The 17,063-nt window shown below is 34.7% G+C and overlaps 1 protein-coding gene across 4 annotated transcripts in view; it reads left to right on the forward strand.

Annotated features, from left to right (window-relative positions):
* Positions 1-15,974, forward strand: part of PTBP2 (polypyrimidine tract binding protein 2) — an 87,839-nt gene extending 71,865 nt beyond the window's left edge. The window contains exons 9-14 of one of the 4 annotated variants that reach the window (XM_055401482.2): positions 6,637-6,791; positions 8,250-8,283; positions 8,702-8,794; positions 13,906-14,122; positions 14,229-14,306; positions 14,469-15,974. In XM_055401482.2, coding sequence (XP_055257457.1) covers positions 6,637-6,791; positions 8,250-8,283; positions 8,702-8,794; positions 13,906-14,122; positions 14,229-14,306; positions 14,469-14,601 — 710 coding nt within the window. In that variant the 3' untranslated portion in view covers positions 14,602-15,974. The remainder of the gene's footprint in view (positions 1-6,636; positions 6,792-8,249; positions 8,284-8,701; positions 8,795-13,905; positions 14,123-14,228; positions 14,307-14,468) is intronic. The other 3 variants (XM_055401478.2, XM_055401479.2, XM_055401481.2) reach the window with 3 other exon arrangements.
* The last annotated feature ends 1,089 nt before the right edge of the window (positions 15,975-17,063 follow it).

Raw genomic sequence — 17,063 nt, forward strand, 5'->3', positions numbered from 1 at the left:
AGGATTGATACTTAAAACTTTGGTTTAAAGAGATTGGATCAGACAGAGGGCTTGAGGATGGGGAGAAATTGGATAAAGGTGGACAAAAAAATACAAACTTCGGTTTTAGGATAAATATTAGGATTATAAAGTATTACATGATAAATATAATTTATACTGCTGTATGTTATATATGAAAGAGTAAATCCTTAGAGTTTTCATTACAGGAGAAAAATTTTTTTTCCTGTTTCTTGTTATCTGTGAGATGATGGATTTTCACTATACTTAACTGTGGTGATCATCTCATGGTGTATGATTCAAATCATTATGCTGTCTGTAAACCTTAAATTTCGGAGAAGGCAATAGCAAGCCACTCCAGTACTCTTGCCTAGAAAATCCCATGGATGGAGGAGCCTGGTAGGCTGCAGTCCATGGGGTCGCTACTAGTCAGACACGACTGAGCGACTTCACTTTCACTTTTCACTTTCACACATTGGAGAAGGAAATGGCAACCCACTCTAGTGTTCTTGCCTGAAGAATCCCAGGGACGGGGGAGCCTGGTGGGCTGCCGTCTATGGGGTCACACAGAGTTGGACACGACTGAAGTGACTTAGCAGCAGCAGCAGCAAACCTTAAATTTATACAGTGCTGTATGTCCATTAACTATCAGTAAAACTGAAAGGAAAAAAAAAAAAAACTTTAAGATTCCCAAGTGTAAAAGAGCAGGAGGGCTAAAGTCTTGAAACTTTAAGCAGTGTACATTTATGTTGTGGGAAAAGTAAAGAAGCAAGAAATCAAGGGATAAAATAAGATTAAAATTAGAAGTGCTTTTTCAGTTTAGTAGTGACCATAAAGTTTATTCTTATTATGGGTATAAATCAAATTATAATGAATAAGGAATGTAAATATGATAAAATATGTACTCCTCTTTGAAGTAATGCATTCTTGGAAGGAAGGAGAAATGGGATGGGAGTTGAAAAGTAAGGAAAATGCATAATCATTGTGAGTGTAGGCTCAAAATCCAGACATCCTCCATTCAAAATCTGGCTCAGCTTTGCTGTCTCGATTTCGCATTTGTCATGGATATGACAGTAATCCCCATGTTCTAAGACTAGTGTTGTGAGGATTAAATGTGTTAATGCATACAGAGAACTTTTCACAATGCCTGACATATAATGAGTGCTAATTTCATATTAGCTAGTATTTGTTTTGAAGGCTAGACTAAATCCTAGAATTGATCGTAGTGGATTGGATTGAGAATAGTGGAAGTGTTGGGGCAAAATATATAGAACATTTTTAGAACCATTGTGAGAACTAAAAGGAACTTTTGTCAAGCTCACATAGAAATTTAGGAGCAGATTTGGAGCCAGAGCTGAAGTTGTCAGTTTTTCACAGTCTGTATTCTTTCTTCTCACCATTTTTATTTTTATAAAGAAGGGAGAACTTTTGAAGTTGGTTGAACATTTTGAAGGAATTCTCATCTCAGTCTTCTAGGATATTTGCTGAACATAAGAATGAGGGTTGGGTACAGGAGTCTAGTGGATTTTTAGGGAATTCTTGAAAACAGACTATTAAATCAGCTAATGTTGAATAACAAAATGTGGACTCAGTTGCTTTTTGAGTGTGTGTGTGTTTTCACTTTAATATTTTACAAACTCAGATGAAGGCATGTCCACAATATAAGATTTAGTAGAGCATTAACAGATTAGCAGTGAGTAAGCCAAAATGCTCCAGCTACATAGTAAAGTCTTATCAAGGGAGAATAGAAAGGGAAGTGGATTTATCATGTAGTCTATAAATGGCTTAAGTGGTTGGTATAGAAGTAGAATCAAGAAGATGGAAGAATGAAGTCAGAAAAGAGGGTTTAAATGTTAGCAATGAATGGCGAAAGAAGAAAGTCAAAGATGTAGCAAAAGAAGTTGATAAAATAGATCGATATAGTAAAATCAAGGTAGAAGTTGTTAAGGAATCGTGAGACCAGCATGTTGGACAGATTGCAGGATGACAAGAGCTGAGTGAGAAGAAGGAAATAAGGTGTGAAAGTCTATGTCATGAGAGACAATGTCCCAGTGACTGTTTTGATGAGAGATGTTTACGTGGTATTAACCTTGGAGGCATTCTGATTGGTGATAGTAGAGCAGCAGTTGGAAAGTTAACATTGGATGGTGGGATAGTAGAATGGATAATGCATCCTTTATTTTCTTTTGGGGAAGAGTTTAGGGAGATAAAAATTACTTGAGAGGGTTATAAGAGAAGCTTTTAGTTAAACATTTTCTCTAAGGAACACATTGAATAAAAGTGAAATTGTTAATGACAGAAAAATGGGTTCTAGAGGGTAAAATAGAAATTGAAGGGAAAGTTGGTGGGAGAGGAGGAATGGATTGTTTCAGGAAAGAATAGAAGTTATTCTTGTCAAAGGTAAAATTTTTATTTTCAAATCAGGAAATACATTGTAAAAATTGCCCTCCCATCCCAGGACCCTATACTACATGAATTAGGATAAACCTCAAAAGTCCCACCACCGAATCCTCTGTTGAGTCATATGTGAGAAAAACAATCAACAGATAGATGTCTTGAACAGGGGAAAAAAGTATAAGATCAAAAGATAATGGTATAATTGACATTGGATGAAAGTTTTAGAATAGGAAATGAAAGGATAAAACAAATTATGCATCTTTAAAAAGCATAGATAAAACTGCCATAGTCAAGAGGAGCCTTAAGGAGACATGACTAAATTTAGTAATAGCATCCTGAAATAAAAGACATGAATGCATTCTGTGCTCAGTCATGTCTGACTTTTTGCAACCCCATGGACTGTAGCCCACCGGGCTCCTCTGTCCATTGAATTCTCCAGGCAAGAATGCTGGAGTGGATTGCCATTTCCTTCTCCAGGGGATCTTCCCAACCCAGAGATTGAACCTGTGTCTCCTACTTTGGCAGGCAGATTCTTTACCACTGCACCACCTGGGAAGCCAGGAAAAGGGGACATTAGTTTGTAAATTAAGCAAGTCTGAATACTTTATGGACTTTAATAATAACATATTAATACTGGCTGATGAATTGTAGCAAGTGTATCATACTACTGCAAGATGTTAATAATGGGGGGAAAGGGGTGCCCAGGTTATAGGCACTTTGGAGAATGTTTAGTTTTTCTGCAAATCTAAAACTGTTCTAAAATAAGCTTATTAAAAATTACAGATAAAATTGGCAAGCGGTTTAAGAGAAATTATCAAAAACAGTTTAATTCTTTCTTCTGTTGTGATGGACAAGGAATGTCTGTGTGCCTCAGAAGAATGTGACCTGAAGGGATAGAGGGATAGATGTATAACTTAAAATCATTTCATCCCCATGGACTTTGAGTCTCTATCAGATAGATACATGGCAGTGTGGCCGTCAGTTTCAGTGGTGGAATGGCTAGTAATGTGTCAGAACTATTACAGGAAATTTATTAAATGGCTGAATCACTCAAAATGCTGGGTGGCCCAGCTAATGAAGATCATTTCACGTAGAAAGGATCCCTGTGACTCCTTCCTTTTCTTTAGCATCTGGCAGTATATGAAGCTCTTTGTTGTTACTTGATTCTTACAACAGTAGCAGTCCTAGAAGTAAAACAGGTGTTTTTATCCCCTATCATCAGTATGCATAGATAGTGTTTTTTACAGCATATTTGCTACCTTAAAAATGTTAACCATTAAAATTATTTTTACAGCTAAAAGTAATCCATTAGAAGCAATGTGTACAACATGCTCTCTATATTTTTTTACAAAGGGAAGATAGTAAATGTATTGTTTTCTCTCATGGCTAGAAGTTAATATTACTATGAACAGTACAATACAGAATTCCTTTCCAGAGTTTATTATTACAGTATAAATAGTGCATCATGAAATACTTCGTAGGTTTTTGTTTTTATGTAGCAGACATTGAGGTCTACCTGGTTGACAGAATTTTTTAGAGAAGAATATAGTGAAAGAAATTGTGGGATCTATCTTCAGAGGCTTTTAAAGGTCCAGTAAAAACTGCAAGTCTATTCTAGTGACTTAGAACTGCAAAAGATGACTGAAATAGTTTTTCTAAGTTACCAGCCTGGGAGAAGGAATAGTGAAGGAGAAGTACACGCTAGTGGCAGTAAGGACAGTGACTGCCCTCATCTCTGCAAGTATTTTGCACCGTGCTCTGGACTGCCTAGAATGAAGGAAGATCATTTGGCAAGATGATAGATCACCTGGCTTAGTAGCAAGTGAGCCAGCATGGTAAGAATAGATGGAGAAATATGGAGACTGTGAAGTAGTATTTGGGCAGTAGCAACAACATTGGGGATATCACAGCTTACATTCCATTTTTTGCTAAGCTTTCCATTGCTACTTTACTAGAAGGAGGTAAATTGTATCTGCTTTAAGTCACAGAATTTCATGAGAAAATTAATAGTCTCGTTTTTACTAAAGTGTAATGTTTATTAAAATCTGGCATTCTGGCTTAAAAAAGTCAGGTTTTTCACACTTGAAAAGGGGCTTTGGCCTAGACGTTAATTCTTAATTACTATTTTAAATTAATTTTATTTACTCTTTTAATTCTTTAATTATTTTTCCATGATAAGGCTTGATGATTTAAGTAATATTGTACTACCAAGGTATCTCCATTACAAAGACTTAAAGTTTCTTTGAACAAAATTTCCATCACCTTTGAATATTTTGGTGAAGTTTTATGCTTGTTTAATTGTGTATTGGCATGGTAGAGATGTATTTTAGAAGAAACCATTTTCTGTAGAAATGAAGTGTTTGTATACCCATACTGTTGTGTGTAGACTGATACATAGAATGTGCTGATGTTTTATACGAGATTCATGAATTAATAGTTTTTCTTGAGTTAGCAACAAAGAAAAATGATAAATTACTTAGAACTATAAATTTGGGAACCTGCATATCTCAGAATATGCAGAAACAAAATGATTGTGAGTACATACCTAGGAATTAGGAATGTATCTTTACATTGGCAGCATTTTAAGATATCCATTGAATGTTAAATGGAAACAACCTATGAAGTATAATGGGATCTGTGGTATTTAACATGGAGAAGTTAGTAATACCATAGACTAAAGTGGTAGATCCTAAAAGGTGCTAAAGATTACTTAGTATGAATAGTAATTATTAGACATAAGGAGTTTCTATGTTAAAATTAGATCCTTATTTCTGCATTTACTTTAAAAATAAAATTGATGAGTAGATGAAAGAAGATTGGCCTTGAGTTAGTAATTGTTGAACAGTTGTGATCGATACATGGGGCTCATTATTCTAGTCTCTGTGCTTGCGTATATGTTGGAAATTTTTCAAAACAAAGAGTAAAATGTCTAAAAAATAAAAGTGAAGAAATAATAAAAAGGAGGGACTCCCAAAATATTGTATTGGGGGAGAAAAACTGTAAACTCACCCAGAGCTTGAAAATATATGAGAAACACCATTCCAGTGATGAAAGGTGCTCAGTAAAGATCAAAGGAAATCGGAGAGAAAACTTAGAAGTCGAAAACTAAAGAGGTTAAGAATTGTCAATCCTGAAGAAGCTTCAGCCTGCCAATAAAAGGTCATGGTAGTTTCTGTAAAGTAAAAACATAAACAAATTTGGCTAAAAGAGTAAGATATGACACCAGAGTTAATATACATCCTTATGACATGTACAAGAAAGTGGAAAAGAAGAAATAAAACATGAATTTATGGGACAACAGTACTAAGGGCCAGTTCTACCCAGGTATGTCATGAATTAATTTTATATAGGAATGTTTATCTCCTTTATCATGGGAAGAAAAAAAAAACCTGTAATTTGTTTCTTTAGTGAACTAATATTTATTAAGAAATAAGCTAGTATGTAAGAATATAAGGAATGAAAGGAATCAAAGTTTATAAATTATTGAAAAGTAGGTTAAAGATGCTGAGACAAAAGGAATTCTGTGGAGTAAATGAAGAATCCTGAAGATGACAGATCAATAGTAAGACTGGAAAGTAGCACAGTAGAAATAAGAAGGAAATGTTCAAACTGGTAGGTAAAGGATAGGAAAATACTGGTGTGCTATACTGACTTTTTCTTACTCTTTCTGTGGGGTAAGTGTTGTGTTTGAAAAACTTATATTACACCTACTTGAGTATGGAATTAAGGAGAACAAATTTTGGTAAGATTTCTTTATGTCAGTTGAATACATTATATAATGTATGTTCAGGGTGATTTGTTTCTAAGAATGAAGGATTTGCTCTATATGTTTTGTGAGCTATAATTGTCTGATTTCAAGTAAGTTTATGAAGAAGATAGCACTTGTTATTTTTTTAGATTTGATTCCTCACTATGTGAACCATGGAAGTGAATTTTACAAGTCTCTGACTTGGAAGTACATTGTTTTTGCTTTGTTTGCTTTTCCATAGGAAATGGAATGTTATATATTTAATTTTGTGACATAATACAGGTATGTACCTTGGTTCTAATACTTAATGATTTCATTGAAACCAGTGAATTTTCTCTGCTACTTACAACAAACAATTTTTCTAAATGTTATAAAAAGTAACTTCCAGGAACCATTTGGAACGGTCAGCCCCAAGCCATCAGCCATCCTGCTTAAATTGGTTTTTGTAAACGACTTGTGTGTGTTTCGTAAAATATGCTTTATTTTAAAATTAGGGCTTCCTGTTGCAGCTGTTCCAGGAGCTCTGAGTCCTTTGGCTATTCCAAACGCTGCTGCAGCAGCTGCTGCAGCTGCTGCTGGCCGAGTGGGTATGCCTGGAGTCTCAGCTGGTGGCAATACAGTCCTGTTGGTTAGCAATTTAAATGAAGAGGTTAGTAAAATAATTTTCTGATGTCTATTTTTTAAACTCCATTTCATTTGTGAAAGTTTTTCATGTTTATTTCATTTTGCACTTGCCTTTCTTTTTATGTACATTCATTAGTCAAAGTATTTTCTGTGTGTTTCTACTTCCAAATAAAATCTATGTACTTGTTTAGGTAATACTTTATTTCTGTAGCTAGTCATATCTCTTTAATATATATATTTATATTTTTAACCTAACTACCTATTTTTCCTAAGAAAAATATGGTGAAGTACTGTAGTTTGGCTTTTTATCTTTTTGTTGTTCTCAAAGGCAAATATCTAATTTGCAGATGTAACTGTAAAACAATTTTGCTCTTTGCCTTTTCTAATTATTTGCTTGTTCATTTCATGCTTATGTGTCATTGCATTTTTTTAAATCTTATTTTATGTGAACTACTCTAATACGTTTTTCTTTGAAGGTTCTTCCAAAGATCTTGACGAGGCACTCTTCCAGTCTTTCTTAGTAATTTTTTCTTTGCAGTTATTAGTCATTGTCTTCTAAAAATATTTTTCGACTTTACCTCTCCCCAAACCCCTCCCACCCTGATAAATAAAATTTATTGCTGAGTTATTTTCTTTAGTTGTACATTTTATGTCTGGTATATTTTATTTTGATTGCTATGGAAGCTGGTATGAAATGTGGGAAGCTCAGTGTATCAGTTTATGATGTCTGATTTGAATATTTCATTTTTAATTGGCCTCTGTTAATACGAACATTAAGCTATTTTATCATTTAATACTATAGTCATTCACAGTTGTGCATGCTAAAATGTTTGAATCAGAGTGCCTTTGTTTTTCTTTTTAAGAATTTTGCCTGCATTTCATAACCAGCCATGCTTATGCAGTTAAAAGTTCAAAGTTTAAAATTCCTATGCATGCTTTTCCTTCCCTATGTTGAGATGAAATGCTGTAATTTACTCTTTGATATAGATGTACTTTACCCATATTTGTCTTGGATGACTACATTTTACTCAGTTTTTCTTGTACAGTACATAAACCAACCATTTTCTGACCAAATCCTGCATTTCCTATGTACTGACCTATATTTTATTTTTTTTTTGTTCCCCAATTCCTTATTTTTTCTTCTGCATTGCTGTTTCCCTTCCCCATTTCATCCTTTTCCCTGTGTGTTCACCTTCCCTTTCCTTGTCTTTTCCCAAATGCCCATTCCCTTCCCTGTCTTATCCTTTATTTTCCTTGTCCTTGTCTTCATTCCCTGTCTCCATTCCCTATGTTCATGCTTCTGTGCTTGAACAAATGTTCCTCGGACCAACTTGCCCCAATTAACCGCCTTGAACCATGATCCATGACCACCTCACCATTCTGCGGGAACCACCCTTCGTTATGGATGATCTGTTCATCTCCGCTCTTCCTCGACTCTTCTCTCTTCTTGTCTTACGCTGCTTGCTCTTCTCTCCTTCTAAAGATGGTTACGCCCCAAAGTCTGTTTACCCTCTTCGGTATGTTATTGTTAGCACTATACTTTTATTATTGATTTGATTTTTGTTTCACCTTAATTCTTATTTGTAGCTAGCACTTTGGCTTAAAGTTGAATAGTAAATCTTTTGCTATTTTTCTTTGCTATTTAAAACTTTCCATAGACACAAAATTTGTTTTAATGCATGCTGATTTATTTTGCATGGTCTTTAATTTAATATCATTCACATAGCTTTGAGGGTTTATCAGAAATTATTCTGTTCAAAATTCACTGTTCAAAATCTTGATCTTCTTTATTCATTTGTGAGAATGATGAGTTTGAATGAGTGATCATGTTGATGTCTGAATGTTTCATTAATATGTCAGAAAGATAATCTTTAGCTGACTTGCATGTAAAAATTAATTCCATTTTTGGATTACCTCTCTGTGGCTCCAAAAAAGGTGTTTATGGAGATGTGCAGCGTGTGAAGATTTTGTACAATAAGAAAGACAGTGCTCTAATACAAATGGCTGATGGAAACCAGTCACAACTGGGTAAGATTAAACTATGTGTCATCTATATGGCTTCAATCTGATTTCAAATGTATAATGTAAACCTGTGAATAAAAACTCCTTTATATCAGTAAGAAACGATTTAATAGCCAGGGTTCACAGTGTCATGTTAATTTTCATATTTTGATGTGAATAGTTGTACATGATGAACATATTTGTATTTTTGTGCTATTATCTTACCATTTCTTGCTTGGAGTTTAATGGAAAAAGGTTTTGGCTTCAAGATTGAAATAACAATTTCACCTAAGAATTATGATACACATATTGAAAGATTCTTAGCATTTTTCTTTTCTGGTTACTCCCTATAAAATAGTCCACGGAATCCTGATTAACACCATGTTAATTTAATTCTTCTAAGGTCATTTGAAAGTATTTGACTGAACTTAGTAAAGAGTTACATGAAGTTTATTTTAGAGATACCAGGTTACTATAAAATGAAAAACTTAAACCAAATGTCCCACTTTAATCCTTTTTGGAACCTTCAAATATACTTCAACAAGTTGCATTTATATTATTAGATAAATGATTGATCACTTAATTAGCATCTCATTCAACTTCATGCACAAAGTCAAATCACATAAATCCAGAAGGTAGTTGCATATTCACAGTGTGATTGACTGTAAATGTCAGTATGATGTTAGCTTATAATTCTGTTCATTAAGATTCGGGGATGATGGTACCTCAGACCATGTGTACTCACATCATTAATTGTGAAATTTGCCATTTTTGGTGTAAAAACTAGTGTATTTTATGAGATTCACGGACTAACATGATAAACCAGACCTTTTAGCCTTTGGCATCAGATAGAAGTTTGAAATTCAGTTTCTTACCAGCTATTAGGGGAGCCCAGGCAATGTATTGCCGGCAACTGACACCAGTACTCTTGGCTGGGAAATCCCATGGATGAAGGAGCCTGGTAGGCTATAGTCAATGGTGTCGCTAAGAGTCAGACATGACTGAGCGACTTCATTTTCACTTTTCACTTTCATGCATTGGAGAAGGAAATGGCAACCCACTCCAGTATTCTTGCCTGGAGAATCCCAGGGACGAAGCCTGGTGGTCTGCCGTCTATGGGGTCGCACAGAGTCAGACATGACTGAAGTGACTTGGCAGCAGCAGCAGCAGCAGGCAATGTATAAAATTTTATATATCTGGCTTTCCATTTTAAAAAATGGAGACGTCTATCTTTAGTGGGAGTTATATAAAAGTGCTGATTGTGTCATTGTGTGTTTGTGTGTGTTAGTCATTCAATCCTATGACTCTTTGCAACCCCATGGCCTATAGCCTGCCAGGCTCCTCTGTCCATGAAATGTTCCAGGCAGGAATACTAGGGTGGGATTCCATTCCCTTCTCCAGGGATATTCCTGACCTGGGGATCAAAAGCAGGTCTCCTCCTGCATTGCAGGCAGATTTTTTACCATCTGAGCCACCAGGGAAGCTCCTTGATTATGTCATAGATGCTCATTATTCTTTTCTTCTTTTTCTGCTTATGTACACTTCTGTACTCTGGTTAGGGATAGTCATTGCCATTATTTTTATGTACTTTATAAGAAGCCTTTTACAGTGTTTCATAGTTGATAAAGCATTCTCAAACGTTTGGTTTCTTTTTTCTCATTGTGTGAGCTGTGGGTGGTGGTGGTTGTTCAGTCGCTAAGTCGTGTTCACTTCTCTGCACGCCAGGCTCCTCTGTCAGAGTTTGCTCAAATTCACATCCTTTAAATCAGTGATGCTATCTATCGATCTCATCCTCTGCCACCCAGTTCTCCTTTTGCTTTCAGTCTTTCCACATTACCCTTATAAATAAGGGATACACAGTCATTATGGTTGAAAGTACCTGTTCAGTCAAATTCTTGTGGATACTTTTTGGTTTTTTGTATAAGGACTGTTTAAATAAGTGATGCTTTAATTTGTACTATCCTTGTATTGGAGAAGGAAATGGCAACCCACTCCAATATTCTTGCCTGGAGAATCCCATGGATGGAGGAGCCTGGTGGGCTACAGTCCACGGGGTCGCAAAGAATCGGACACAACTGAGCGACTTCACTTCTTCACTTCACTTCACTTCATCCTTGTATTAGTCTGCTTGGGCTGCCATAACAAAATACAACAAACTGAGTGACTAAAACAAAAGAAATTTATTTTCTTAAGTTCTGGAGACCAGTAGTTAGGTGACAACAAATTTGGTTTCTGGAGAGGACTTTCTTCCAGGCTTGTAGACCGGCTCCCTTCCCCATATGTCCTCACACGGCCTTTCCTGGGAGCCTTCCTCAGCCTCTAAGGTGCTGATACCTTCTCCTATACTTACAAGGACATCAGTCTTACTGGATTAGGGCCTCACCCTTATGACCTCTTTTAACCTAAATTCCCTCTGTAAAGGCCCTGCGTCCAAATAGTCACATTGATGGGTTAAAGCTTCAATGTATGAAGTTTGGGATAATACAGTTCACTGCCTAACAGTATTTATTTACATTTTAAAATCTTTTATCCCTAATTTTTATAAATTATAAAAGATAAAATTTTTATCTTTTCACTAAAGCTCTGCTTACTAATAGCATGACATAGTTTTTGGACTATATGTAGTGTCAAATTTCTCATTGCTGCTAGGTTAGATTTTGTTTTCTTGAAGTTTATCTCCATAAAAATATGGACTCACACCATTAATGCTTTTAAAACATACACAAAAATCCTATGAAAAAACTAGGATGTGCTATTGAAAAAAATAAGTGAAACTTTTTTTAATATACTTTGTTTATAGACTGTGTTCTTTTTGGTTTTCATGGGACTCTATTTGGGAAATACTCAGTTGTTTTATAATATAAGGAAATATTTTTATGTTCAGAAAATAGTATGGGAGAAATAAATGGCAAGGTATAGTCAGTAGTATTCAAGTGTGAATGGAATTACTGCAAATCTTAGAGGCCATGTTAAATCATTTTAGACCAGAATTTTAAAATTTGCAAACATTAAAGATGTTTCCATTTCTACTATAACCTATTTAATATACTAGAATTTTCTTAAATTAGGTAGTTTAGGAATAATAGAATTTGTAAATTATGTTTGAAATAGTGTACTGATTTTCAGTGATTAAATGAATTCTCAGAAAGTACCAAAGAGTAGTTCTTTGTTCAAATAATTATCTTATTTCTCCAATTCATATTTTCAACAACTACTTACAAAAGAGCCTCAACTGTTTTTAGTTCATGTGTAGCTGCCATCTCAAAAGTACACTTAGTTTTTCATAGTAGATCTTTGCTGCTGCTGCTAAGTCGCTTCAGTCGTGTCCGACTCTGTGAGACCCCATAGACGGCAACCCACCAGGCTCCCCCGTCCCTGGGATTCTCCAGGCAAGAACACTGGAGTGGGTTGCCATTTCCTTCTCCAATGTGTAAAAGTGAAAGCGAGGTCGCTCAGTCGTGTCCGACTGAGTGACCCCATGGACTGCAGCCTACCAGGCTCCTCCATCCATGGGATTTTCTAGGCAAGAGTGCTGGAGTGGCTTGCCATTGCCTTCTCTGAATAGATCTTTACCTACTCTCTATCAAAATGTGCTGTAGAGGGAGTGCAGCAGGGTTAAATATATTTGTCATTGTTGTACATTACATCCTTAGTACCTCTTTAGCTTATAACTGGAAGAGTAAATTTGTTTTTACAAATTAGGGAAGCTATAAATGAAAAAGATTTTTCAGAATGGTACCTTATACTTTTATAGCATTTTCCTTTTCAGACCTGTTTTATATTTAACTGGTTTATTCTATACAAGTAAGTATGACAAGATGCATGGATTTAACAAGTTCTGGGTATCTCCTGTGTCAGACTGTGTACTGTAGTGTACTAATCAAATTAAAAGCATTTGAGAGTAGGGATTTTATTCTCAATTCCCTGCTCTTCCATATTGTCTTTACCTCTCTGTTGTTAATACTCTAATACTTTGATTTGAGTAGTCAAATAGATGTTCAGTTTAGCTAAACTATATGACTTATGGTTTTCTTCAGTTGTGACTACTTGAATAAAACATAAAATGTATAACTGTTCTCTAATCTCAGACCAGTTCATTTAGTTCAAAAGTAACCCAACTGCTGCCTCAAGAAGTAGGCATGTGATGTTCTGTGTTTAGGCACTGTGCTGTGTGCTGGGGTAGAGACACTGGTTCCTGCTTTCATGTATCTTACAGTCTGAAGGAGAATAATAATTAAAATGTGATGAATATATAAAAAGAAATAGAACAGTATGGGGACTATCTATAAGGTTCTGAACCTTTTCTGAAGAGTGAAGAAAGGGTCCTCTTTAGGAAATAACACTGACGAATAGCTTAGGAAAGATAGTGAAGGAGATAGAAAATTGTTATAAATAGAAAAGCATGCACCAGGCTAAAGATAAAATACTAGTATTTGTTTAAAAAAAATGTTTTGTACACCTGAAAATTTAAGTACAACGAGGATAGTACTAAGATCCTGTAAGTTCCATGAGGGTCAGGATGGTTTTTATCTTAATTTGATTCTCAACACTAACAAAGTTACTAGTATTATAAATCATCAATAAAATATTTTTTCAGGGAGGCTTGAGAAAGATGTTAGGGTCAGACTGAGAAATGTAGAAGACATGTTGAAGAATAAGTTGAGGCTTCATCCCTAAGGATTTTAAGCAGGTAGTGACATAGATTTGTAAAGAATGGAGGAACATAAGAATTCAACAAGACAAATTGGGAGACTGATTTGAGTTATACAGATAAAAAGTAATGGCAGTGAAAAGTGTAGAAATAGATGAATTTGAGGGAAAATTAGGAGAAAGGGTTTCATAGAAGTGGCAGTTAGGATATGTAGCAGAAGGGAGAAAAAGTTTCTTGGGCATTATCAGCAGGACTGTCAAGAAAGATACTCACTCTGGATTTTCATTCTATGAAAGAAGCTGGCTTCTTTGCCTCAGTGCCTTGTTGAGTGCAAATGAATTTGTTTGTCACCAGTGGCTATTGTAAATATGTGATTTATTTTAAAACCATAGCAAAATTAGGTATTTCAATTATTTTAAAAATTATTGTAATATTTTTGCTTTGAGTGTTGATCTTGTTTATTAATAGGCGTTCTTCCTCTTTATAGCCATGAATCATCTTAATGGACAGAAGATGTATGGAAAAATTATTCGTGTTACTCTGTCTAAACATCAGACTGTACAGCTACCTCGAGAGGGACTTGATGATCAAGGGCTAACAAAAGATTTTGGTAATTCCCCATTGCATCGTTTTAAGAAACCTGGATCCAAAAATTTTCAGAATATTTTCCCTCCTTCTGCAACCCTTCACCTATCCAATATCCCGTAAGTATTAAAGACGGAGTAGTTTGTTAAGGATATACATTTTAGGAATAAAATATAAAATTTTTTTAATAATGTTTTTACTTTTTTTTCCTTCTAATTTTCCCAGTCCTTCAGTAGCAGAAGAAGATCTCCGAACACTGTTTGCTAACACTGGGGGCACTGTGAAAGCATTTAAGTTTTTTCAGTAAGCAAGCTTTCTTGTCTTTAAATTAGTGACTTGATAGAAGTAAAAGTTTTCTTCAAGTATTTGTTTTCATTTCTAGATATCTTTTGATCCTGAAATGAGCAAAAGTATTTAAGCCGTTCTGATTTTTATGAAGTATCTAATTTCATAATTTTGTTTCAGAAGAGATCACAAAATGGCTCTTCTTCAGATGGCAACAGTGGAAGAAGCTATTCAGGCCTTGATTGATCTTCATAATTATAACCTTGGTGAAAACCATCATCTGAGAGTGTCTTTCTCCAAGTCAACAATTTAAAAAAGGGGGGGAGATGAAGATTGAGGGTGAATCACATTGTTTGGTGTCATCACCTATTGACTGTTCAGAAAAGTGGGGACCAGAGTTTGATTTTTTGTTTTTTTGTTTTTTTTTTTCCCATGCTGTTATCATTCCTTGGTTATAAAATGAAATGGCGTATGTAAAGGCAGAGTTATTAACTGCTCTCTTTCATCTGTTCTGTAGGGAAGCCATTTTTGTCTGTTTGAAATTTTAGTTTAATTTTACTTTCCTTTTTCAACTTAGTTGACATACGTGCCTTAAAAAGGAAACTAGTGTTGCTATTGTGCATTTACTAGAAAAAAGGAATTGGTTGTCTAGGGCACATTGTTAAATGGGAATTAACAATATGTTTAGGCAGGGGTGTGTAAAAAGGTTAAGTTTTTTTTTCCTCCTGCTTGGAACTTATTTTGAATTATTGGCTTGTCATATTTCTTTATTTAATCAAATAAGGTACATGATACTGAAAGAATAAAGCAGCATTTATTTTTTTTTTTTAGTTTTTACTACCTTAGGCTTTATTGCTTTAAAAAAACATTGGCCTTTTGTATCTCACAATTCTGGTCTAGATTCAGTTATGAATGTAGGCATTAGTTAAAATTAACAAGATGCAGAGTATTACTTTCTTAAGACAACAAAGTGATTTCTGTAAGTTTGAGCCCTATGTGGAAAAGCATTGTGGAATCTTAACCTTTTTGTACACACTCTTGTGGGACGTATCATATAAATGTCAGCACTAAGTAATGTCTTGTTTGTGGCTGAATATTTTTCGTAGATGTTTTTGAAGTTGACATGACTTATGTGCATTTAAATATATATTGCCATCCTTAGTTTGTAATTAAGATTTGGAATATGGTTGTGGATTTCTGAGCATGTGCAGACCGGTCTAGCTAGTTCAGGAACTGGTGCATGTATTTTTCAAAGATAAAAGAAAGTGTACTGCGAAAATTTGCAGGAAGATTAATTTTGTGGCAGTTTTCTAAAACTGACAACCAGGTGGGACCAAAGTTTATGTGCCTTTAGTCTTAATTTACCTTGCATTGTAATATTCAGTTTTAATAAATCTTCAAAATATTTTGTATTTAGGAATAGATCTGACTTTAATAAAAACATGGCTCAGAATCTACAGGTCAAATTAATTTGAACAGTTCTTGTCAATCTGAATTGTTGATTCTGTTTAAATGACCAATACTTTTTGAAATTGATGTACTTAGTTTCAAGATTCATAGATTCTGTTATCTATGTAGACAGAATGGTCATGTATATTTTCTATTAGTTGAGTTTTTACATCTTTAGAAATGTAAAATTCAGTATAGTTTGAAAGCGGCACAATTAAAAATTAATTTTCTAACAAAGTTGGGAGGTTTGATGGTTGTTTAATTTCCTTTTGTGTGTACTCTGCTTACCTCTGTAGCATGCTCAATAAACACTTCTGTAGCTCTGTATTCACCTTTTCTGTCTTTCTCTGCTGCCTTTTCTCTCTCTTTGTTTTCACTCCACTGTGCTTCTGAATTCATGTTTATTCTCTGCCAGGGTGGGAAAGGAATAATAATAATAATAACAATTCTATGACTTTATACCATAAATAAATCTAGATGCTGTGAAAATATACCAGCTGTTTTTTTTTTTTTTTTTTAAATTTGAAAGATGGTAACTGCTTTTCAGGAGGACACGTATTAAACATTTCCCACCCTGTTACAATCTACTGCTTTAAAGACATAACTTTTATTGTATCTTGTTAATTCTTTCTATCTCTTTTGTTGTTGTTGTTTTTTTTCCAGTAGACCTCTGCACTAATAGATCTTTTTGGATTTGCCATGCTCTCTTGCTGGTTTCATCTTTCATCTTTTGTGTCTGCTAAAGATTTCCTACTTTGTGAGTTTTAACAAAGGATACTTGATGTTACTGGGAAGAAACAGAATCACACCATCTGCTTTTGCTTTGGGTGGGAGGGAAGATGCACATTAAGGTATTTAAAAACTTAAGGGTAATTATAGTTTTCACTTTTTAAATGGTTTCAGTTAGGGTACTGTTTGTATTAATATTTTTTGGGGGGGTTCACTTTTGTCAGCAGTTGGGCATATTGGTGTCAGATAACTGCAGTTACTCATGTTCCTTAAGTTTGTTCTGTTATCACTGACAAGTATGCAAAACTCACACATTAGGGAAATTAAAAACAAATGAAGGAGTATGCAGTACCTTTCAGTGTGCTATATTAATGCAATAATTAGTCATCTCCAAAAAAAAAGAGTCTAGTAAATAAAAAATAATTGTGTACATTTGAGTTAACATGAGGGTGATTTGAAAGCTAAGTAATCTTAAATTTTTTTTCCAGTATCATTGTAGTACAGAAGAACTCTAGCAACAGCAGATGTGCCTAATATCTATTAAAAAAAAAAAAAAAGCCTGTACCATGAAAGACTAGTAATTGAGCAATTGTTTCA

Source organism: Moschus berezovskii, chromosome 4, assembly GCF_049115385.1.
Source record: "Moschus berezovskii isolate FMDL1 chromosome 4, NW_MosBer_1.0, whole genome shotgun sequence".
Classification (NCBI taxonomy): Eukaryota; Metazoa; Chordata; class Mammalia; order Artiodactyla; family Moschidae; genus Moschus; species Moschus berezovskii.